General features: G+C 39.9%; 1 protein-coding gene across 1 annotated transcript; it reads left to right on the top strand.

Annotated features, from left to right (window-relative positions):
• Positions 1-1447: 1447 nt before the first annotated feature.
• LOC140271914 (uncharacterized) lies at positions 1448-24180 on the top strand. The gene is made up of 21 exons (XM_072367214.1): positions 1448-2866; positions 7880-8044; positions 8287-8385; positions 9817-10078; positions 10179-10234; positions 11662-11790; positions 13418-13525; positions 13726-13867; positions 14787-15323; positions 16990-17034; positions 17217-17296; positions 17446-17558; positions 17708-17891; positions 19013-19097; positions 19207-19352; positions 20088-20178; positions 21318-21466; positions 21593-21678; positions 21892-21961; positions 22054-22175; positions 23946-24180. The coding sequence occupies exons 1-21, from the start codon at positions 1448-1450 to the stop codon at positions 24178-24180; spliced, it is 4323 nt and encodes a 1440-aa protein (XP_072223315.1).
• Positions 24181-26460: the final 2280 nt, after the last annotated feature.

Here is a 26460-nt window from a genome sequence, read left to right as displayed (position 1 = left end):
AATGGGTCAGTTTTGACAGGGATAAGGTAAATGAGCATCAGAAGTAAAGCATACCCAATTATATGTACTTTCAAAGTTGTATGCATAACCTCATACACATTTGCTCCCTGTTGGATCGCTATTTTCTGCTGTTTGTAATGTCTAACATCTGCACTGATTGTGTGGCTAACTACTCTTGAATTTATGAACTCAAGCCAATATTTGAGCTGCTACCACTCAATGAAAACGCTTGGCTTGTAATCTCCTGCGGTAGCTTCAGCCATTATTGTGCTTAGAATATACACATACATAGCATTGCTGTTGTATTGGGTAGGTTCACAATTCTAACCCCTTTCACTTGTAAGAGGGATGCTCAGGCAAGACACTGAGCTACACATTGATTAAGGACTATTTATCATTTATAAAGATATCATCAAACAAAACTGGGCACAGTAGACCAACACAAGCATGGTCCCCATATAGCTAATATATTATTGAAAACAAACAAGTTATTGTTGTTGGGACTGGTCTCAGATGAAGTTGAATTAAAAAAAAAATAACATGCAATGCAGATGGCCTTAATGTGCAAACTGGAGCGCATTGTTAGTAAAAATTTCAAATGTTGAGCCATAAAAATGTACACTACAGACTAAACTGTCTTGTGGCACTGACACATCTTTACTCACAGATGTGTGCCTCAATTTACATGGTAAATAAATATGACTCTGACATTCTTTTATTTTGCAGCATGTAAATGATGTTCCTTTGAAGTAGCCCACATCACCTAGAAACAGAAGAAACTGTTTGAAGGAAATGGAATTTACATTCTCAAAATCCAGTGGTAAACCATCACCAACACCTAATCTAGTGTAACAAGGTTGCATAAATTAGAAACACTAGTGTCATCATGTATAAGCTGCTTTTCGTCATTGGCAGGATGAATTTACATGGTGCCAGTTAAAAGTCTGGACAATGCTTTTTCAAAATGAATGGGTAGGTGTGTTCAAACCTTTTACTGGTTCTGTAAATAAAGATGGCAGCCCCATTTGCCGCGGAATTCGTCTGTGCTTTGGTACTTACTACTCAAGTCAAGATTATTTGTAAAGCACATTACATGTACAAAACAATTCAAAGTGCTCTACATAAAATAAAAGCATTGCAGCGAGGAGTGGAAGAAGCATTAAAAATACATAAAATAATATAAAGAGAAAGTAAAAATAAATCAAAACAATTAAAGACAAGCAACACTCTAGATCAATTAAAAGATAATGTGTAAATTTCATGAGAAACATGAGAAAAGGAAAGTTTTTACTGCTCTTGAGCTGGTACAACTTTATCTCTGAAAGGCATGTTGAACAATTATGTTACCAAAACCAATGTCTGAGTATTTGAGACTAAAAATGTGCTTATTTCCTTTTTTCAGGTACAATAGACCGTATACCATCATCAGAATCCAATTATTGTGAACATGGATAGCAAAACAGCAGAGGAACCAACAAAGGGAAAACCAGTGGATCATTTTGGGAAGAATGCAGATGTAATACTACTGATTTCGGATGAGGAGGACGATGTGGTGTTTGTGTCAATGGAGCAGAAAACTGAAAAAATGAAGACAGTGAAGGATGAATGCGTTCAGCCACAACTGAAGGTGGAACTAAAAGAATCGGCAGCGGACAATGGGAGCCAAGGAAATGGTTTCTGTGACAGCAATTTGATGAATTTCTCCAGAAGACACTATTGTGACCGTGTTGATGCAACGTACTCAAAAGATATAATACAGGCCATCATGCACACACCTTACTGCCTCTACCTGTATGTAGGGGTGAAGCTGGGTGGAGGACAGAGCACAAGCTTTGTGCTGATTGGCTATTTTGACCAGAGCTCAGGTGTTAGTGTGGTGAGGCCGCTAACCACTCTGCAGATGAGTGTTGACACCGTTGATCCACAAATCTTAGTGGACAAGGACACTGAAAATATTACTTGCAGAGCTGAATCTGATGCAATCCTTCTGATTGAGGTGTTAAAGAAATTTGACATTCCATTGTCAAATCTTGCTGTGTTTTATTGTGCTGCTCCATACCCAAGAATGAACCAGGTGTTTGTATCTCAGCTCCAGACTTTCAACCCTAAGTTGATATCACTTTGTGGCTTGCCTGGATTGGCAGGAAAAGCGTGCCAGGCTGGGCTCATGGCATCCTTTAGCTATGTGGTTGACCTGATTAGAGACATCCACTATCACTACTCCACCTGCCCCTCCATTAATGACAGTCTGAAAGAGATATTTGCTAATGCAGACTCTTATTGCCCATCTAGTCCGGTTTCTGTACAGTGCTTATTTGTCATCAACTCGGTACAAAGAATGGTCAGCTGCTGGCAGGATTTGGGAGAGTATTTTAAATCACTGACACATACGGAGGATACTAACCGAATTAGTACCCAGTTAATGGATGATAAAGTGAAGTTGCATTTCCTGTTCCTCTCATACTCTTTAGAGCCCATTAGAGCCCTTCAAGAATTGCAGCAGTCCAGCACAGCAGACTTGGCTGTGGAGCTCCACTTAACATCCATGCTGGTTCATTCTTATGCAGCAAGCATCCTACAGCCATCTGTCACTGAGCGCTTTCTCAGGAGTCGAGACATAAATGTGCTCCTCGGTGATAAGGAACTCCTTCTTACAGCTGAGGTGAACGTAGGCTCTTATGCCAGAGACTTCATGCTCACCACTGCTCTGGATCTGGGGGAGCAGAACAAGATCCATTTCCTGAAAAATGCACAGTCCTACTATAAAGCAGCCCTTCAGAGTTTGGTGAAGAGCATACCTGAGCAACTTGGGGACACGTTACTGAGAAATATTGGATTGGTGTTGAAAAATCCAGAAAATATCACTGTAAGAGTATTCATTCTTGTTACTTTTTTCCTTTTCCTAATTGTTTATGCTAAGAGGGTAGATGGCAAACATTTTTTTCCAAAGATAACTCCATGAAACATAGGAAATTTAAAAATGAATAGGTATGTTCCTGATGGATAGACTGAGAATGAATTGAACAGCTATGTCTTTGAATAACGCTCGGTGCGGTTACATGAGTACCATCGGATTGATGGCTAAATTACTGAGTTATTCAGTTCATGTAAACACCTTAATCTGACAAAGAAACGGATTGGATCGGGTTACTCGCGATTGTATTAAGACCCCAAGATAACTCTAACCAAATGCCCACTGAAGGTGCATGAAGACAACAGTGGATTAGATCGAGCGTTCTGCGCATGCTCGAGATCTTTCCCGGGATCGTCACCCGGACATCGAAGGAGACGATATTACTGTTGTTGTCGCCGCCATTGGAAAGAAATGAACAACACGATGGAGAATGCGCCATTGTGCATCGCGTTTGTGCCATAACCAGCTCATCACAGATGTAGAGGGATGCAGCTTCACCTCGCTCTGCATTCGCCATCTCTCTGAATGTCTGAGTTTTGTTGTTGTTAGTGATGAAGACGTCAACTGGAAGTGGCTCTATTAGCAATAGTTGAAATTGGTACAGCGCTACCTATCGTACCGGGATGTAACATGCTTTGTGCCAGTGATTCGATTCATTCACCGCCATATATCCAAGGATAATTACCCTCAGATAAGGAGCAGAACCCAACTGTAGCTGTAATCCAGTTAATCTCGTGTAGAACCACTGAGTGACTGAGGACAAGCCATAGAAATGAATTTGACTTCTTTTCATCTGTTCCTATTTATAACAATTACTAAAGATTTTGTCATAAGAGCTTGAATAAGGGCAACTGGACGACTTCTGGGATTTTGAAGACGTTTCACCTCACACGAAAGGCTTCTTCAGTTCTGAACTAGGTGGTGCGCAGTACCAGCTTATAAGCAGAGAGGGTCGTGTCACTGAACCCCCGACCAATGATGTTGTGACGTTCATTATCACCTCTGAACTGTCTATCTGTCTGAAAGAGTGACTCTTGGTCACAGGATCCAAGGAGTGAATGATTGTGAAACTGCCTGAGGAGAAGAGACGAGGCTGTATTGCAGGTCCTGGGAAGGTGATACCTGAGGCCTCTGTTCAAAGATGTTTTTTCCAGTTTAACATGGAGGGCTTCACTGACTCCTGTCTCAAACCATCTGTCTTCTCTGTCCAGAATGTGTAGATTACTGTCCTCGGTGTCCCTTTTCTTTGAGATGTAGGTGCCCTGCAGAGCCTTGACCTGAGGAGGTGGCTCTCCTATGTTGTACCATGCGCTTGTGGAGCCTTTGTTTGGTCTCGTATACAGAGGTCCGCACACACTTTACTGCATACACCAGTGGTTCTCAGCCTTTTTGAGTCGCGACCCTCATTTTAACATGCATTTCTTTATGTTAGACACAGCCACGCAAAGATCACTCTCAACTCTGAGGAGTTGTGATCTCTACTTGATTTTCATGTGTGTCAGCGCAGAAAATGTCTTTTCGTACAGATGTGTGGATGCAAATGGAAACAAGACATCGGTTGCAGCTTGTGACAGTGCTGCGTACTCTGTTGCTACTGACAATTGTAGGGACAAGTTTAAGTTGTTTAGTTTGTCAAAAATGCTGGCTAAATACGCAAGGCTCACGAGCCATTTTGGGTCAGTCAGATAGTCGGCAAGGGGAGAAGTACAGTCAAACAAAAAAAAAAAGTGTATATATATATATATATATATATATGCGGACCTCCTCACGCAGTTCCAAGAGCCTCGTTAAAACTTTAACATGAGAAAACCACCTGACCTCTGTGTGAAAGAGAAGTGCTTCGTGTTCTGATCCCATTTCATGACAGACTGTGGACAAGAGTCTGCTTTGCAGTGGCCGTGGTTTAATAAAATGAACCATCTTAACTGATGTTTGGAGAACGTCGCGAAGCTCTGGCTCGAGCCACCTGCCAGCAGGTGCTTCCCTGTGGATCATACAGTGCATAAATTTCACTTAAACCTTTTCTTGCCCCCTGCATAGCTCCAGCTCCATCTGTGCACACAGATACACAGCTCTGCCATCTCAGTCCCTCTTTTTGTATGTTACTGTTGAGCAGGTTGAAAGTTTTCCCTCCACTGATGAGTAAAACAACGTATCCTTGTGCATTTTCCCTTTGTAGCTGTACCTCACAAAGGCCAGCAGCTGTGCATCTCCTGACACATCTGTGCACTCATCAAGTTGCAGGGAAAATCTTCCACTCTTCCTCACTCTGCCAATGAGCTGATCTTTAATGTCATTGGCTGTGTCCTGAATGCGGCGCCCCACGGTATCATTTGACAGGGGAATGGTTAAAAGACCGGTTGAAATATTTTTTCCCTATGCATTGCTCTTGTCATTGCTACAGCTGCGGGACGGATGAGACTCTCCGCGATCGTGTGAGCCTTTTTCGATTGGGCCACTGGATATGCCAGCTCATATGAAGCTGCCAGGGCTTTTGCAGGGACAGCAGTATATTCACTCACCACTGTTTTTTTGCATTTTTAGTTCTTGCTCCCTGTGCTGAAAAAACCCCAAACAATTGGATTATTAATTAAGCTGCTGTGTTTTGACTCTAAATGTCTTGGCTGTCACTGAGTTTCAGGCTTCAGGCTCTCATGTGCCAGCACCTCAGAGTAAATGACACATTGTGGGTAGTCAACACTGTTTTTTCTTATGCAGGAAAAGCCATATATCAAAAAGTTGGGCTGATATTTACGGAGCCTCGAATCTTTATCAGCCTCCAGTGTCGGCCCAGCCAGTGCCCTACTTTTCTCTGGTGGTGGTTCTGGTGGCTGATCTTTTTGATTGGGCCACTAGATATGCAAAGTGAAGCTGCCAGGGTTTTCGCTGGGACAGCAGTATATTCACTTTTTAGTTCTTGATCCCTTTTTCTTTTAAGCCATCGCTCCATTCTTCCAGCTAGCAAAGTTGCTGCAGATGTGGCTAAAATAACAATGCGCCTGTTTTTTTAAAATGTCATTGGCTACACACACACACACACACACACACACTGACCACAGTGCTTCACTGACCAGAATCCGACCCGCACAGATCAGAATCGCATACAAACGCTGCGTTGATACAATACATTTTGGACAAACAATGAAGCAGAAAACAACTCTCTGTTTGAAATTATTTAATTTAATATGAATGTAACAACACTTACTTTTGGATCAGGACCCCAAGGTTGACAATGGCTGGCATACACGACACCACTCAGTTTTTGTTTTGATGAAAAGCTTTCTTGGAGTGCTGATGTTCCTTTTGTTTTCCCTCAAACTTAGTAGGTACAATCTCAGCCCGGTGATGTAGTGTTCTGATGACACTCAGTTTTTTTTCTAGTGGATGATGTGAGTCGAAAAGCAGGTACTGGTCTGTATGTGTGGGTTTCCTGTAAACCTCAGTGTTAAAACTTATGTCCTCTTCAATGTGCACGGCACAGTCCAAAAAAGGAAGCTTGTGCTCTTTTGCATCCTTCCTCGTGTGTGAGGTTAGATCAAAGGACACAACGGTTTCACTTCTTGACAGTTTCAGATGTTGGATCTTCTTCGCAAAGTCTGTGGAGTTCTGTATATAATGCAGAGTGTTTCCTACCAGGGGTGCTATGATGGAGACAAGGTCTTTAGCAGTTTTATAGGTGAGTTGATGCTGCTGATAATGGGTCTGAGTGGTACTCCCTCCTTGTGTATCTTTGGAAGTCCATAGATGCATGATGTGGTCTCTCCGGGCAAAAGTCTGTGGCAGAAAGAGCACTCAATGACTTTGTCTTTTTCCAGGACTGAAAGGAATTATTATAACATTTAAATGTTAGAACTGGCTTCGTTCCAAGACATTATGTAAGGTAATCTGTGACTTTCTTCTTGTAGTTGTTTGTGGGGCCCCTCTTCAGGGCCTCATGGGCGGTGCTATCACTCAGCAGTGTTGTTATTTTTCTGTGATAATCGGCTGTGTTGGGAACCACAGAGTATCTTCCCTTGCCTGCTGGCAAAATGGTGATGTTTTGGTCTGCTGAGGGATGTCACTGTCTTTCTTTCCTGCGGTGTGAGGTTGGAGAGAGGAGTTTTAGCGCTGGAGAGGGCTGCTGTTACCATCATACATACTGTAGCTGTTCTGCTTCTCTGAGCTCTGCCTCAGAGGTTTTGTTATTCCTTATTGCAGATTCCGTAGCTGTAACCACTGGCAGTTGTTGTGGAGAAATGGCAAAGTTGAGTCCCTTTGGCTAAAACATCCTTTTCTGGTTGGGTGAGGGCCCTCACTGATAAACTTTGTCATTCTAGGAAAATATATTTACCTTTGTCGTTATGAAGAGAAAATTAGAGGATTGATGTCCCTGAATGTCTGTGGCAGAGTATCTCTTTAAACCTGCTGCTGGGTGCATAACTAAGCTTGCCACAAAGCTGTAACTTCAGAGCTCTCTGTTGTATCCTGAAAGCTAATCTAACCAAGAAACTGTTTAGAACAAAACTTCTGTTAAAAACCCTGAACAGTCTTATTTGTGTTTGAGGTTTTGCAGGTTTTAAAAAGGCTGATACAACCTGATGACTGACACAAAACCTTTGGAGAAACCTGTGGAAATATTTAGCTGTTTACGTCAAACGGCATCCATAGTTGGATTTGGTTTAGATCTTAATCAAATTGGACTTTGCCAAAAAGTGAATATGCGTATTTTCCAGAATTTTTACCTATTCTTCAATTAATGACAACAGACTTTTGTTTTTTGGGACATTAGAAGATAATCCTGTGCATCTTATCTCATACTACCCAAAGGGGTTGGTTTAAGTTGTCCTGTTCAACTTTTGTTTTAGTATCGAAATTATTAACACTTGAGTGGCTCTGCCCAGTATTGTGTGTTACACTTAAAACTTGCACACTAATGTTCTTCTTTATTTGATGTAACTCTTCCCAATCTCCATTTTTCCTTCTCAGGACTATAAATTGTCAGAGCACGTGTTGTCTGAGTTGGGGGTTCAGCTGGGTCTGTGTACTGCAGGGTCTTCAGAGACGCACCAGCTGGCATGCGACTACCTCCGTTCCATTCAGACACTGAAAGAGAAACAGAGTTGGAAGGGTGAAACTCTTTGCTGGGCAAAGGTAAACCAATTAGACCTAGTTATTAAACAGTTAATGAATTAACCTTCACTCTGGTTACTGAAATGAAAACACGTGTGTTTACTGGAAAATAAAATGTAACTGGATGTTTTACCTAGGGCTGCAGCAAATATTTTTAGGTACTCGAGTGTTCTATTAATTATTCGTATAATGAGATATGACTCAGTATTTCAGTCCTTCACCCCATGTAGCGATTAAATGAGTTTCTTGTGTTGTCTGTACAGATATTGCATACAATAAGGCCATGCACCACTCTGCACAGAGTTTTTATGACCCTCCTGGCCCTGCCAAGCTCTCTAAACAAGACACAGCTGTTTGCCCAGGTAAGTATTAAAAGCTAATGAATACATTCGCAAGACTCAGTGGCCAGTTTCCCAACCGCATCAAATTCAGATTTGATCCCAGATTGGTTGAAAATGCACTGGCTAAAATTTCAAACTTGTTTTTTTAGTGTGATGGATATTTTAGTTGCCACTTTAAAAAAAATTATTCTCTGCCATATTTGAACATATCGTCCTAAATCCAGATGTTTTCCTGAAAAACTTCATAAAATTGTCAGTGCCCACTAAAACATTAGTTTAATTTACTTTTATTGTAAATTGGACTTTACCCTAATGTTCATCAACATTTAAAAAAAAGAATCATTGAGTGTCTCAAAAGTGATGAGCCCGATATGATGTGAGAATTAGGTTTGAAAGAAAGGAGAATGCAAATAGTCTTCAGGTATGAAAAAAGTGCATGCATATATTGCACTGGATCTTAATGAGGTAAAGGATAACAGCTGTCCATCTTATTGTCATTATGTGGTAGAAAATGTCCTATGAGCCACATTTTAGTTTTACTGAAATAAGTCCATGCTTGTTGGATTGATTGTCTTGAAGTCTGTAACTGATGTTCATGATGCTTAGACAAAGAAGGACTTTGGTGATCCCCCGATTTTCTTCTGTTGCCACTGCTTGTTCTCAGAGACATTTGCCTCCGCAGTTAACATCAAAACAACATTTGTTTCAAATTGAATTTTAAATTGTTATCCTTATGTATAGATGCTTCTAAAACTATTTACATTTCTATCAGCCTCACACTGACTGTTATGTAATGTATGTCGAACCCATAGCATTGCTGTGTACCCTAAGTCATGGCATATATTAATTTCCATGTAAGCTGACATTGACGCCCCTGCACGCTGCAGTGATGTACAGTATAACAACGACTGGGTATTTGTTTGCACGGCATACTGCTTCCCTGAAATCTAATGCCCCTGTGGAACAGAAATGTAAAATGCTGTAATTTTGTCAGTTGTTCTCTTAATGCTGAGACAAAGTTCTACCTCTAGTTATTTTCTCATTTTAAAAATTGTGCCAGTCCACTTCAGCACAATTCAACATTTACACACACCATCTTCTCTCAAATCCTCCCTCTTTCCTGTGTTGTAGTAAATTCAGCTTCAATGACTATTCAATATGTTTTACCTCAGGTTTGTCTCATAGAAATAAATTATACCAAGTAACCTTTGCTTTCATTGCTTGAAGCAGTGTCAGAAACCCACGGTGACGGACAAATGTAGACACACCTCGCTATGTTAGAAATGCTTCCACCGGCTCAGGTCATTTACAGGCTCCACCTCAATCTAATGACAAACCATAAACCTAGCTTTAACTGGTTCTTAGCAGTTAAAATTCCAGACTAATTTGCTTGAGCAGATGTTGATGGAGACGAGGAGGGCTGACTAAGTGTATTTGTGTTTGTGTCACAAGGTGTTCAAAAGTACCACGGCTCCGCATGAAAGAGAAGGAACCCCCAGAGCCTCACCCCAACCAGGAAGGTGGTCAAGAAGACCCTCTGTCAGCAGAAGGGAAAGTCCTACCCAGTTAGGTTATGATGGCAAGAATAGAAAAGAATGGGATGAAGAAAGTTCATCAGAGGACAGTGACAGTATTGTGGCAAAAACTATACCACCTAATCCTTCAAAACACTTGAACAGTATGGAGGACTCAGACTACACAGACAACTCCTCTGGTAAGACTGCATGTATACCTACAATGTTTTGGTTGTTTCTGGAGCCTCAACAACATCCTGTTTTTCTTCAAGTGGTGTGACTATGTGTTGTTGTTACCAGATGTGGTTGATATTACAGAAGAGTCCAAAAAATCTCAGAACAGCAGACTGATGAAGGCAAAAAGTAAGACGTCTAATATTCTTAATAGTTGGTTATGTTCATTTCACTGAAATTGTTCCTTTTCATGACTTAATCCATCCACCATTAAAGCCAGTTTTTCCTGTTAATCTGCATTATTTGGGGTGACGTATAAGAACATGGGGGCAATGTAATGCATGCTATTGACAGTAACCCTGTGACAACACGCCTCAGTGTTGAGCAGGGTTTATACACCATATTGGTGGGTTCTCACCATCGTCAGACATCTTGTCTGCGCTTTCTTTCGTAAGGCCAGTAATTTGTCTGGCACTGATGAAAGGGGTGAAAAAACAGGGACTTTGTGTTGGAAGATCAAGGACCAGCCAGTACAAATAAAGTTTTACAAAGAGCAGAAATTCAAGCAAATGACAGCCAGGAGGTTAAGAGGGACTGCTGGGTTCTGTGAAGCAGAGCATCCTTTGGGCTAAGAAAAGGAAATGTTCTGTTTGCAGAAATTTCTGCAAAAGTGTAACATAATCAAAGTAGCTTCAGTGTTGATCATGACCATGCTAAACTCTGAAGTTCATGTTGAGTCCTGTATTGTGCAGTTGAAGAAAAAAATCAGTATCAGGATTGAATTATTTTTCAGGTCAAAGAATTCAACACAGAGAATTTCTATTCACTGTAACAAGTGACGAAGAGGATCACAGTTCAACAGTCACACCACCGAGCTCAGGATTTCAGCTAAACCCTGTAGTAAGTTTGTCAAATAAACGTAGCTGCAAAACCTGTCAGATGCCACACTTCATGCTTCACTTGCTGCGTACATACATTATGTATTATAAAGCTGAAACGATTAGCTTATCCATCACCATCTCACAAAGCAGTCGGCGCCTGTTTTGATAACCTGATAATGGTCTTTTTCATGTGAAATTGACAAATATTTGCCAGCAAATGCAAGAATTTGATAAGTGTCACTGTAAAAGATGAAACAAATGATTTATTATAATGGCTAAACTCATTTTTGGGGTTTCGGATCAATAGGCATTTAAAGAATTTCACTGAATAGCTGCAAATAGATAAGTGCTGCTACTCTGTATTGTATTTTATGCTGAACGCTTCAGGTGTTTCAGATTTTTAGTTTTCACCAATGGTTTTACAGGAGCTATTCAATCATAGTTCCACTTAAGAAGTCATTTTTTAATGACTTATTAAACTAACAAATACACAGCCACCGTACATCTCAATTGTGCTGTAGATGACATAAAACAAAATGCTGCCTTGGCATGGAAGGGTTGAAAGAGCGAGACAATGAGCAAATATGCAGCACCCACAGAGAAAGATGATCTTCTCAAAGATTATAGTTATCTAAATATCTTTTTTTTTTATTTTTATTTTTTTTTTTTTTTTAGCTCCTATAATTACTGTGAACTTAATTGCACTGTGTGCTGTAATATCTCACTAGGGGGAGCTGGTGTGGGGGCATATAGAGGGCTTCCCTTCCTGGCCAGGCGTCATTGTACCCTACAGGATGGAGAGCCAGCCTCCAGGGAAAAAGATGGTCGAGTGGTATGGCCAGAAGATGTCTTCTCAGGTAAGTCAGATGTAGGCTACTAAAATGATTGAAGCAGGTCGTGTAATGGTAAGAATCCATGTTTCTAAAAATATCATTTATATCAATATCACATCAATTTTTTTTCCCCACCCACCATAATGATGGAAAAATATGAGCCTGCCAGATTACAACAGGGGGAGCTGTATCATGATAGTACGTTGTCTACAGCAGCACTGATGATAGCCTCTTATCGACCACTGTCGTGATGTTGACGGCACGTTGATGAGCCACAGGCCTGAACGCTTAGATCAGGGGTCGGAAACCCGCGGCTCTGGAGCCACATGTGGCTCTTTCATGTGGCTTTGGAAAATAAATAATAAACATTTAATTTCAATTTATTTTATTTTAAATTTGTCATATATATTTTTTAGATTTAATTCTAAATGTCAAGATTATGTTGATCTTGTAACATTAAAATGAAACACGTAATATGCGCTACACCCGCTGGTACGCGATTTATTCGACCGCCGCTCCATCTTTCAAAATATTTTTGTTGCATGCAGAAATAAAATCTTGTTTTCTCTGGAGCAGTTCATCGATTTCACAAATGCAACACACTGTAGTTTTTTTAAGCATAGCATGAAGGTAAAAAACTATATATGCAGTGTTCTCTTCATTTTAGATGTCAAAAAGGTTTTGTGGCTCCCGGCGTTTTCTTTACTGTGGGAAACAGCTCTTTGACTGTTTAAGGTTGCCGCACCCTGGCTCGTGACATTAGGATGCAGCTCAGAGTGTATTTCAAGATCTTTTTCACAGTAAAGCAAGTGCTTGCAGAATAAGGTAATCTCACATTCTAAGAGGCTTGTTTAATTCTGATCACTTTCTTCTCCTTAAGCCAAAACAGTTGTCATGGGGATGCTTTTAGTTCCAGACTCCAGTGAGGCAGCAGAAGGAGGTCAACCTTTCAGGGCAAAATTGAAGCAACTAATACATGGTTGTATGTATTAGGTGAAGACACAGTACCTGATAACAATCATTTCTGTGTTGTTTTAATGCGTTGATGATGTACAGGCCAGTAATCACCTTAAAGCCTGTGAGAAAGTTAGGCTGAAGCAGATATCAGCCGAGTCTGTTTAAGCTTTTGTTTCCTGTAAGTGATATCTTCACGTTTCACCTGGAACTGCTCATATTTGCTTGTTAAGGTGGTACAACCTTTGTGTTTTGTTTTTTTTCCTCTGTTGCGTCTGCTTTGTGTCATGTTGACGGAGAAAATGGAAACACGGTCAGTGTTCTATATGTCCCATATTTATTGTCAATATAACCGAATTGTTTCTGAAAATCAAATACCAATACCAACTAAGCCAGTCTTCAAAAACAAAATATAAATAAAAGCTAAAAGACAGTGATAAATGCTGTCATTTGACATTTGGCCATAGACACAGTCTGGTACAGTCTTTGCTCAGATGAATACCTCTGTTGAAAATATTCTATCAACCCACTTTTCCTGTGCAGACTAAAACACATCTTTGAGCTGCTTTTGAACATTGTATTTTGAGTGCATTTGGTATCTTCCACTTATTTGGCTTTAATTAGATTATGAACTGTTCTAAAATACTTGCATTTGTATTTGTAAGTTCAACCCCCCTTCTTTCCCGTCTTGTTTCAGGTCAGCTTACAGGCTCTGGACCCATATGATGACTTTGGCCAGCACTTCTGTGCCAACTCCTTTGCCACCCTTGTCACCTACCGAGAAGCCATTTTCTTGTCTCTGCAGGTCTGTGTCGGTATATCTTTTGATATGAATTAACAAAACATCAAAGATGAGTGTATCTGAGTAGATGGCTTTTGTACCTGTGTGATTAAATTAAACCCTTTTGATTATTTTGAATGTCATTGGAAAAAAACTGATCAGAAAATACTTGTATGTTGTGCTTTATTGATCCCTCTTCTGACGTGTTTGTCTGTGTCTCTCAGGAGGCAGCTCTGCGTTGTAAGAAGCAGTTTTCTACATCTCTTGAGGATAAGGAAGAGCTGCTTAAGCAGATGTTAGACTGGGCTTTTGAGGGCTTTCAACCATGTGGCCCAGATGGACTCAAACCAAAAGCTTCAACTAACAGTATGAACATTTGATTAAGCTCCTTGTTAGAGAATAGGTAATCAGTTTAGTCATAGCCATAGGTTCGATATCTGGGGGGCGGAGATGCGCCTTCTCATTATTACATCGAGATAAATCCATCTGTTGTTGACAAACAATGCAGGGCCTCCCCTTTACTTATACCACTGCAGTCTCTGTCCATGTAGCCTCAGAGCTGCGTAGAAACTTTTACATTTTCTATGTTGAAGGAAGAAATGGTTTAAACGTAGTCTTCCCTGCTCTCTGTTTAGTTCCTGTCTTGCATCTTAGGCATCTCCTTTTCACCTTGTCTTGATTTGGGGTCTGGGGTAATTCCAGGCATTCCTTGGCTACTCCCACATATAAAGAACACTTATGGTTTCTGAACCAAACAAATGTTATAATAAAGTACCAGATGTAATGGTAGAAATCATTCCAGCAGCACAGCATCCAAACCAGTGAAGAGAGAGTTTAGTAAAATCAGGGTTTCCGCAGAAAAAGTTTGAAAAAGAAGATAAAGACAATATGAGCAGAGTTACTGCGACAGGCTGCCACCAGCTCCATTCTAGAACAAAGCCATTTCATATTACATGTTGATTCAAAACAAGTTTCAATGAGGTGTCCTAACCTCTTGAAGAGCCCTTAGAAGTATTGGGTTAAATATGCAATGCTGAACAAACCCACCACAGATCACATGATACCAGCTTCTGTGTATAATGAATAAATAAATCAAGCAAAAAGTTGTATAAAGTGATGCAGATACACAGTGCCAGTCAAAAGTTTAGACAACAGCTATCAATTTATTTTGAGCAGTGAGATGTGTCCAAACCTTTGACTGGTATTGATATGTGACGGGAGATAACCCGCTCGTTTGTATTGTGTGAAATATCTGATGGTGTCTCTGTGATTGCCTTCTGTTTAGGGGCTACTAAAACAAACACCAGGCCAAAAGTGAAGAAGAAACTCTTCAGGAAAGCCAGTTTTTTTCCTGACTCCTCCAGCTCTTTCAGCCAAAAGGACAACATCAGCATCAAGATGAATGAAGTGGCTGTCTCACTGAACAAACTCTCATGCAGTTCCTGTCATGAGCCACCAGAGTCCAGCGTTGTGGGCAAAGAAGGATTTGGTTTTATGGAAAAAAGCTCCAAAGCACTGAAGGTGAAGGGAGCACAAGCAGGATGGACTGTAGAGATTAAGAGAAGAGGAAAAGGAGGCTGGTTGGGGGAGAAACATAAGTGGAATGGGGAATGGGAGAAGGTGAAAGGTGGATGGGGAAAGAAAAGGGTTAAGGGCAATCTGACTGTTGAGAGGAGTCATAAGATATCCAGTTTGTTTTATGGATTTGATAATGACACGTCTCCTGACTTTGTGCCATACAAGAAGAAGAACTACAGCAAAGTTTACAATAAGGTCAAACAGTCGACCTGTGTGTACACACAGCCGGACCAGAAACTCAGAGGTATGAAGCAGAATCTAATTACATTATCCTTTCATTCACCTTTGTTTTTTCCTGGCCGTGGTCATTTGGAGGCCGGGGTCTATCCCGTTTGTGTTGGGGGGAGATGCATGGTTGTAGATGTAATAATCAGGCTTTAATTTGAACACATTTCAATTCCGAGTGGAGTTGGAGCCACCTGAAATGAAACAAATTATTTCAGATGGTGAAATGAACAAAGTATATCATTCATGTGGAGATCACCTTGAGGGGTTTATGTCTCTCAGACTTGTTCACCACTACAAACATTCATGGTAAAAAAAAACTATTGCAACCTTGTTTAATTCTACATTTTCTTCTTATTAGGACATAAAAATGGCCTGGCTCTCACCAGGGAAATACAACCTTTGACGAACAGCAACATGTCACATGCATTACTTATTGACCAAATAAAGGCATGAACCCCAGTAGCTCAACTGCCTTTAGCAGCAGTCATTTGGAAGTAATCATTTTCTGCATGAAATGATCAGTATCCCACACTGTTGTGGAGGAATTCTGGTCCAGTCTTTGTTACTACATTCCTTCAGTTCATAAAGGTTTGCAGGCATTCATCTGTGCACAGGCCTCTTGAAGTCCCATCATAGCATTTCAAATGGGTTGAGGATTCGAACATTGACTAGGTCATTGCAATACCTTGATTATTTTCCTTTTCAGCCATTCTGTTGTGGATTTGTTTCCTTGCCTCATTTTCCTGTTGCATGACTGAATTTCAACCAAGCTCTAGTTAAACGAGAGCCCCTTACTGGACTCAAAAACTCTTGATTTGAATTGGAAGGGGCAAAATGGCTCAATAGTAGCGTTTTCCTTCCACTCACCTATTCTATACATCAGTTTGGCTTGGCATTGTCTAACTGAGGTAATAAATGTGTCGATGATAGTCAGCCAAGGCAGCTGTATTCTTACTTTCTTCTTCTCTTCAATATGGAGTTTATTGTAATAAGGCATTATCAATGTATCTGACAGGGTAACTGCTCGTCTGCAAAAAGCTGTTTTATAATTGGCTCAAGAATTGTTCATGTTTAGGAGGTTACAGAATTATTGGATAATTAAACATTTGTTGGCTTTTTTAGATATATCAATATCCTTATATACTCTAGTTATAATTAAATATAGATAAATTCCCTTCTTACGCTTGCCTGCAAAGGATGTAATCTATGATGACATAACATTAGAATCATTAACACTGCTCATGTTGCAGTGCAGTTTTCTGCTGTAAAAATATGCACTGTTGTATTCACCGGAATGTTACTTTTACACTTGCCATCTTCATTTCTACTGACGAGGCACACTCACCCAGTAGAGAAGCAGTACTCCCCTACAGTAGCAGCACTGGGCCCATTAGTAACGAAAATGTGTGGAATTTCCAAAATTAAACCTCTTTAAGTCATCAGACTGCATTAGTACTTTGTTTTACAGTATGCTGTGTGATTGAAAAACTTTTTTTTTTTTTAATGTTTGTAATATATACTGTGGTAAGTTATGTAGACATCAAGGTCACACATCCATCTTATTTAATTTTTCTCAATTGAATGCAACTCAAAGTGCCCCCCCCCCCCCCCCCCCTCAAAAGAGAAAAAATGCTTATTTTAATGATTTGAGTCATTGTTACTCCATTCTTATGTCTTTACAGAGGAAACCCTACGTAGGATCATGGATCTGAAACTGAACATTGAAGGTGAGTATTCATTTGAAAATGACAGTGGTAGTTACATAGTGTGCACATGTGCTATACTATAAGCATTGTAGGGGTGCACGTTGATAACATGCACTCCTCTGCAACTACTTTTTTGTGTAAAGATCTTCTTAAGCATTGGTTTGTTTCAGCCATTTCAGTTTGTCTTTGTATTATCTCTGCAGGCTACTGTTTGTGTTGTGGAGCTGAAAATGTTGCAATGTCCCACCCTCTCTTTAAAGGAAGCCTCTGCTTGAGCTGTAAAGTAAGGAATTATCAATCACTCTTTGTTTTACAGCTGGTGATGGTCAATGCAGCGTAGCTACAGAATGAATATGTGAAAGCCCAAAGTAAATTGTGAGATTATCAGTGTTTCTTATCTCACCAATGTTGATGCTGTCTGTATCTCTGAAGAATAACTTCACAGAAACTCTGTATCGCTATGATGAAGATGGATATCAGTCCTACTGTACTATCTGCTGCTATGGGATGGAGGTCGTACTGTGTGGAAATGATAGCTGCTGCAGGTTGGTCTGATAAATTCTCTGATAAAATAATTTTGTGTGTCAGTCTTGTTATTTAAAAAGTTTTGAAGCTGAGATCAGAGACTTGATCAATCTTTATTTGGCCATCCCCCTCTCCACGATCCTCTTTCTGTATTACTCTCCATCTCCAGATCTTACTGTGAGGACTGTCTAAACATCCTCGCTGGTCCGGGTACATTTGATTCTCTGAAGCTCTTGGACCCGTGGATCTGCTATTTGTGCCAGCCTCATAGACCTCACGGTGCTTTGGTTCCCAGGGAGGACTGGAGCATTCGTGTTCAAGAGTTATTTGCAAACAACAGCGCCATGGAGTTTGTGAGTTATCAGAAGATTTGAACCATTTTAATAACTGTGGAAACACACCTGCTCTTTGACCAGATGAAAAAAAATTCTATGTATTGCATTTCTGGTTTTGGGTACGTAAATTGTTTGTAAATGGTGTGTACAGTTGTGTAATATAGAGAAAAGTGGCTCTGCTTGCTTGAACTTGAATGTCAACACCCTAATCTAACTGCATTTCCAATGGAAATTTAAAAAGTATCCATAAAATACAAAAATTTCTTTTTGCACATTACCAGTTAGTGACCTTGGCTTACACTACGCTTCAAAATACACTGTAAAATATTTTATAAACATGCAATTCAATCAGAAAATGCAAAAATACCCATTCAAACTCAATAATGCAAGTCAATGCAAACTGGATGCAAACTGGTATAAAATTCACACCGAGCCGTACGTTTGTGAAGGCATCTCAAACGTACAGTTTGAAGCAGTCCCAGAGCAGCTGTGCTTTTGTTGGCTGTATACTTTGATTGAGCCCATCCCATTTAAGTTCTATGGGTTTGTAGACGCATCCGTGCGTGCGAGCGTACAGCAAAGCGCATTATGAACAGACTAGGTTTTGCTCAGGAAACTGAACAGTTTTGTAAAAATTGTAAAAAATTCCACCCTGTTTCCAGCATGCAGTAGTTATAACAGTCCCAAGAAACAGGCCACGTAGTAAAACTGCCAGTTCTCAACAACCAGGTGAGCAAACCTGAGTGAATTAGTGGGAGCTACTTGTTGCATGTAAAATACTAGTATGGGTGATGAGAGAGGGACTTGTCTTCATGACACTGTTTCGCTAAAAAGCTTGTAGTGTGTGACTCTGCCACAGATCAGCTATATAGTGTGTACATGCTATGACTTGTAAATCCTGAACACAGTTGAAACACAGCATTTAGTGTAAGCAAAGCAACAGTGAACCTGGCTTCTAACATACTGGCAGACGGCACAATAAACCAGGTATTGGCAGGATGACAACAGCTCAAACTTATGTTGGATTTAACTGACCTTCTCTCAGAATTTCAGTAACCCAAAGAGGGATTGGACCTTCCCACTTACTGCTTGTTTTTTTTTCTGTTTTGTTTTTTTGGGGGTTGGTTGGCTGGTTTTAGGAGGCTCATCGTGTTTACCCATCCATCCCTCCCAACCTCCGAAGACCAGTTCGAGTTCTCTCACTGTTTGATGGCATTGCTACAGGTACAGACTTCAGTTTTTCCTCCCATGTTGCTCCTAACGATTTAGGGAAAAAAGGTACCATATATCTCTGAGAAACTCACAGTATAGATGCTTGTCTGCATCTCTTCAGGCTTCCTGGTGCTGAAGGATCTTGGCTTCAAAGTTGAGAAATATGTTGCCTCTGAGGTTTGTGAGGATTCGGTTTCTGTGGGGACTGTCAACCACGATGGGAAGATCATCCATGTTGGAGATGTTCGGTTTATCACCCAGAAACTTGTATGTTTATACACTCTGCTTGCTTTTCCTTTTCAGTAAAGTTGATAATGTGGAAATCCAAACACTTGATAACTATATCCATGTTTGCAGTAGTATGTTTGGTCGACGATGACGTGAACGCAATTTGAATTCATTTAGAAATGCTCTGAACAATCATTGTTGGTTTATAGCTAGCTATAACATTATTACTGCTTACCAAAATTGGGTGGGTCGTCTTTATGCCACCCGAAGAGTTCTGACCAGTTAAGGCATGAGCTAAGAACACTGGATGATGGTATCAGGGCAGGAGCAGTAGATCCTTTTGGCTCCTCTAACGTGCACAACGTAGCCCAAAAGCCGTGGTTGAATGACTGAATGCAGATGCAAATCCTTAGCAATAGAATTTTTGAGGTTAGAATTTGCTTTGCCCTGACAGCTAAAGTGTTTTTATATTCTGTCTTTTGATGCAGAGGGTACTGCTCAGATTTCGTGTGTCTCTTCCAATTTTTCAAATTCCCTCTTTTGCGTTCCATCAATATTACCTTGTCAGTTATCGTAAAGAATGTTGATATTTGACATTTGTAAATGAGTTCATAATCTTCTGCATCTCATTGTATCTGAGATCGAACTTCCCCTTATTACGTGACAGTGTTTACCTTAATGTTATTAAATTATAACTCACCGTCAGTGTAGACTGATGAGCCAACAGTAATGACAACAGACTGATTTAAACCTGTTCATTGTCCCATTTTCTAGATTGAGGAGTGGGGACCATTTGATCTGCTGATCGGTGGCAGCCCCTGTAATGACCTTTCCATTGTAAATCCAATCAGGAAAGGCCTCTACGGTATGAAACCTTTCTGCATATCAGCCTGCTTTTAACTAAACATCTTTGCTTTTGAATTAAACCTACTCTTATTAGAATTTTTTGTCACAAACTGACATACTTTCCTGAAGTCTTAAGAAAATGTGTGACGTTTGTGACACAATTGATTCATTTGATTGATTCTTTTAAAAATCTAGAATGCACCGCACCATGGTGGTGTCAAGCTGCAGCAGCTCTGATGGTATCCAGTGTGTTTTGTTAATATTTTCCTTTTTAAGCTTTCTTCCTTTGTTTTGGTACAATGAAAACGGATTATACAGTGTTGCTGTCAAGTTCAACATATGTGCATCCCATATCTCTATAAAGTCTTGTACTAATAGACTTGTTTTAGTTTTAAATTGGGTATTTATGCCTGTGACTGGTGTGAAATTATTGCAAGGTCTTTGCCTTCTAATGGCGTTGCATGGCAACAAGAATGTCATTAAATGCCACGAAAGAATGCCAAATGTCACATTTACCAGTAAAAAGCTGCCTCACTAACTTAAGTGTACAGAAAATATTATTTTAACGCTTTCATGCACAGCAGTTTCTTTTGTATTATCACCCAGTTGTTATTAAGCATTTTCTTTTTTGAATAATTAATTAAATGAACATACCAATGGCATCTGCTAGCTTTTTTAGAGGATTTTCTGCTTTAGTCTACTTTTGAAGTAAACGTATTTGAACTGCTATTAGCTGTATTATATTAGGTTATCCGCGGGGTATTAAAAAGTCTTAAATCTGACTTGTTGAAACCTGCAGAGACCCTGTATATATATACACCTTCAATTTACAATTGTGAGCACACACATTTTACTGTGTTACTGCACAGAAAAACCCAAATATTTGGCCCATGGAAGCTACTGATTATTTGCTGACCCACCAAACATCAGCAAATAGCTCAGGACAAAGAACCAACTGGAAGATACGCTTCAGGCTTTGGAAAACATTTAAAAAATATTTTATCACTGTTTTTCAACTTTTTTTAGATAACTAAATGAAATGATCAGCTAAATCAAAGTAAGATTGAAATTGTTTTGGCATATTCTTCAGTCCAGTCCCTATTCCTCCCCTTCGTCCTTAGAGATTTTCCTGCTGTATATCCCACTTTTCTGTTACAGAGGGCACTGGCAGGCTTTTCTTTGAGTACTACCGCATCCTTCAGCTTTTGAGGCCCAAAAAGGAGGATCGCAGGCCTTTCTTCTGGCTGTATGAGAACGTGGTCTTCATGAACACGCATGACAAAGTCAACATTTGCCGCTTCCTTGAGGTTTTCCCTATTTATTTCACAATGTCCTTCCTTCTTAATTTATTCTTCACTTTTTTGTTTGCTTCGTCACACATTTGTTCACATTTTTCTTGAACCAACTTTTTTCCTTTTCTTTTTTGGAAACAGTGTAACCCAGTACTGGTGGATGCAGTCAAAGTAAGCCCTGCGCACAGAGCTCGTTACTTTTGGGGAAACATACCGGGGATGAGCAGGTGAAAAACTTTGACTAGTGTCTTGTAACTGTTAGTGGTTTATCATACTCCCTGTAGAGGTATCCTTCATAGACGCGTTATCATTAGGAGCAGCCATGGTTTTTATTTGAAGTGGTTGTCCTCTAACCAGAACATTGTCCGTTTGATGACCAGCCTCACATCTTTTTACTGCTCATCAAACATAACGTTTGTTTGCTCTTTACTTCTCATAAGGCCAATTATAGCTTCCCAAAATGACAAGTTGAGTCTCCAGGAGTGTTTAGAGATTGGTAGACTTGCGAGGGTGAGTGTCAGCTATTCAAAATAAGTGTCTTTTATTAGAAGCATTGATTTTGCTCCAATAATCACTAATGTGTGATGTTTTTTTTAATCCAGGTGACAAAGGTAAGAACGATCACCACCAATCCAAACTCTCTAAAGCAGGGCAAAGATGTTTCTCTGCTTCCTGTCATGCAGAGTGAAAGAGAAGACAACCTCTGGATCACTGAACTAGAAAAGTAGGTTTTATGACAATTTTTTACTCTGTGTTGAAAGGTGACGGCATACTAAAAGAACACCCGTGTAATTTGTATATAAGCATCAGCTGCAGCACTGTTTATTTTATCTTTTTAATTCTGCATCCAGTTCCAGTGTGTGAAATTTAAGGCAGTGTTCATCTATTTGTTTGCATTAGTTTAGTGTTGCATGAGAACAAGAATTATTGTGTTTTCATAACATAGAACGAGGAATTTCTATCTAAAGACCCCATGGTTGACCTCCTCACCCCACTGCCATGTTTTACCACCATCTTACAACAGTAGCCCAAACTGGAGTGAGCCTTTTGTGATTTTCATGCCTTTCACAGCTGGTTTTAGAGGAGTTTTTGGACATGTTGTTGGATACAATGTGCAGTCTGTCTAGGGATGTGAAATCGGCCTCGTCTTCAGGTCATTCGATCGTGTCCACTGTCGATAGGAGATCCAATCACGTGAGAGGGGCTAAACGTTAGCTAAAAAAACAAACAAAAAAAAACCTTGCCTGGCGCTGACATGGTCGACAGCAATTTATAGCCAAAAAGGAATGCTAAATCGGCTATTTGGGCATATTTCAGGTTTTCCCTGATGTCACCGGTGAGCCTAAAGACCTGACACAACCTATTTTCACAATATGCAAAAAATGTGTGCCTGTGAAGGATACGCAGACGACAAATTTATTTGGGCACATGCAAGTTCATCACCCCTCCGAGGCCGCAAACATACCCCCGACCACTGCTGCGAGATCAGGTGCTGCGGCCGGATTAAGCACAAATGCATCTCGGCAGCCCACAATATCGGCTTATTATTAACATCTTATGGTAATAAATTAATTCAAGATCGCCATTTGAAAAAAAGATCACGATCCTCCTGTCGATAGACGATCCAATAGAAAATCCCTCCATCCTTAAGTCTGTTTGCCAGATGTCTCTACATCCTGCTCATTGGACTTTAAACCTAATGTGTATGCAGGCAGAAGGTTTCACTTCTGGCCTGGTTGGTGGGACTAAAGGGCAGAGATTAGTCCTGACACCACTCCTATTTATTCTTTATATGAATTCTCTTGAAGGAAAGGGTACTGTAAATTTTCAATTTTATAACCATTACATTGGGATATATTGCTCGGCACCTTCTCTTGATTAGGCGCGCCGTCAGCTGCAACTTGTCTTCAGTACAGTTCACCACAAGTTATTAAACTTGTTCCAAATGCCCACAAAACTAAACTCAGGATGTTGCCTAATGGAAAGTCTTTGGATATTCCATTAGTCTGTTTGCATCCATCTATTGCTTTATTCTATCTGTTACTTCTCAGAGCTGTCTTAAAAAAAGTTTTATTCTCATTATAAATATCTTGGGATTGTAACGGATGATTATTTATCCTTTGTGGCTCATACACAGCAATTAGTAGCTAAAATTGGTTCTTTATTTCAAAATGAATTAATACCTGTTCTTCAAGGCCAAAATAGGCTTGTGGCTGCTGCTGTCTTGTTTGTGCTGGATTATGGTGAGGTTCAACATGCATGCATCCTCCTATCATGGAGTTCTAAGGTTTCGAACCAGTTCTAAATCCCCAACTCGGCACTGCTTTTTGTATGTTTGTGCTGCTTTGTCTACACATAAACTCAAGTCAACTGGTATGTTCTTTTCCCCAAGCCTATTCTCTGTATGCTTCCTCCTTATTTACAGTCCTACATTTTTCAAAATAGGTTTATGAATCAATTCTCTTCATACTCTGGATTTATTCTGTTCCACCAGAATTTTTGGTTTCCCCAAACATTACACTGATGTAAGGAACATGAATCGGCAACAAAGGCAGAAGGTGCTTGGGAAAGCATGGAGTGTGCCAGTCATCCGCCACCTCTTCGCTCCCCTGAAAGACTACTTTGCTTGTGAGGAGCTGCCTTCTTTGACCACACCTTGCACAGTCACCTCCAACTCCTCCACCTCTGCATCCTCCCCTGACTCTCCAGACCTGCAGCAACTGAGATAGCGGAGGTTGGTTATATTTAGCATACATTGTATGTTTGTGTGTGAAGGGTCTGTTTTAACACCATGTTTTGTAAAATCTAGATGGAGCTCACATGGTGCGTGCAGTCGGTCAATACTTCAAGACAAGCTCATGGAAATGTTTTGGAAGACTAATGCAATCCGGGGCACTTTACCACTGATGGAAAAAGTTCTGCATGCTGTCTGTGTGCATTTAATGGCCCGTCCCCCTTCATAGCCGTTCTTGATCCTTGACAGAATATGGCATCCTACACTCCCTGCAGTTCCTAGCAAAAGCTTTCCTCTGACTGTATTTTAAAGACTTTTTCTTCCCCAGTTGCTAAGACATTTCAGGTGCTGTTTGCGAACAACGCATTTTTGTCTCAGGTAGCGAAAGCATGGGAAATTCATGATAACCTTCTCAGTTGAAGTCTGTGAAACTTCTTTCACAGACTTCTTCTTCTTTAAGACTGTAGAAGAAACCATTTAATTATCGCCTTTGTCAACTCATGACTCATCAACACACATCTCATGTTGACGATATTTGCAAACCTTAAAGATTTGCATAAATTTAGATGTTTGGCATAAGAGAAAAATGATGAAAAATGTTCATATTTTGTGGTTTATTTTTCTTTTACCCTTTTTCATAATTACTGTATAAAACACTAATTCATACTTTTGTGATCTATCTAGATGGTTGTAAATTGAAAATTGTTTTTTTATTTTAGGTTTAGTAACTAACACATTTTGAATAAACTCAAATAAAATCATTTCAATGTGCTGTCTCTGTGTTATTATCATCAAAGAGCTGATTGAGGTGAATGGGAATGTTTTGATGGTCCCAGGTTTGTCCTCTTTATTTCACATTCGTCCCATCACTGAGCTTTTTCACTGTGCTGTAGGTCTGAGTTTGAATGCAGATGTCATCCTTTTTGTTTTTGTGTTGGTGGAACACACTCAAACATATTTCTACACAAACACGGAAAGCACCGCCCAGGTACTCCCCCAAGATACAATAAAAATTGTAAGTTATTATTCTTTGTACAGTTGTCAGTGTTGCGCCCTTCCATACCTGTTTTGATTACTGTTACTTTTATGACCACAAACAATTGCACCACATTAAAAAGTGTTCACCAGGTAAGTGACTCCTGATCTTCTGTGTATTGCGTGTTCAGTGAAAGGCTGTGTTGTGCAATAAAGGAACACTTGTTGAAATTCAACTCCTCATCTCATCATTGCCTAACAATATTCAAAGCTTGCCATGTTGATGTCAGAGGTGGGATATTAGGTGGCGCCATAATATGAGAAACTGAGGAACTCATCACATGCTTCCGTGCCATGAAGGGTTCCCAGCCTTAAAAGTTCAAATGCAATAAACCACATATTGACCTTATTCCTTAAAAAAAAAAAAGATCCAGAGGTCTTGCAGAGTGCTATGGGGTAAGGTAATACTAAAAGAAAAAAAAAAAACATGTATATGTAAGTATGTACAGAAAGAAATGTGCATATTAGTTCAAAGTTGTGCTAGAATAAAAATGATAATCTGAATAAGTAAAACCATAAATATGTAATGTATATTTGTCTGTGAGAATAGAATTTAAAAATTTACAATTTCAAGAATTTGCCAATACAATATGCAAGTTTAGAGTTGCAGTTTCTTCATTATGATTACAAAGAACGTACAGTTGTGAATTTGAACTCACTTATGAATTGGAAACGGGTGATATGTCACGGGGTCACAACCTTATCAGGGGAGCACACAATACATCGATTTCACTGGTTGCGCATGCTTCAGAATGTATCATTTCAAATGAATGTTGCAGAGATTACTGACCGACCGAGGTTTACCAATTGGTGTTACATGTTGAGTTAACAACTGCTAAACGAATGTACACAGGAGGAGTCTTTACCATTGGCAACATTTTAGCCAGTAGCAATCACAGACAGTTGACCTTTTTTTTAAAAAAAATGTTTAGTGAAAGAAGATTAAATATTGTTTTTATGTGGGTTTATGTTTCTGATAACCACTCGTGTCAAACATCCACATTCATGCAAACGAGAGTAAATATACAAGCTTATTATGTGCTTTATGAATAGTCTGACTGATGTTCTGAAATCTATAGGAATTGCTGTTGACACATTTCATGGAACATCTATAAAGAATGATGGAGATTGTGGATCAATCATATTTTGATTATTTTCAGTATGTTTTCAATGAGGAGGTATTTAGTTAGACATCTGCGTCAACTGTTCTGAATAAACTCACGGACATTATGAACTGCAT

The sequence above is a fragment of the Leuresthes tenuis genome, unplaced genomic scaffold, assembly GCF_036924035.1.
Source record: "Leuresthes tenuis unplaced genomic scaffold, fLeuTen1.0.hap1 SCAF_16, whole genome shotgun sequence".
In the NCBI taxonomy this organism is placed as follows: Eukaryota; Metazoa; Chordata; class Actinopteri; order Atheriniformes; family Atherinopsidae; genus Leuresthes; species Leuresthes tenuis.
The sequence above is the reverse complement of the archived record's forward strand: the minus strand, read 5'-3'. Positions and strand labels throughout refer to the sequence as shown.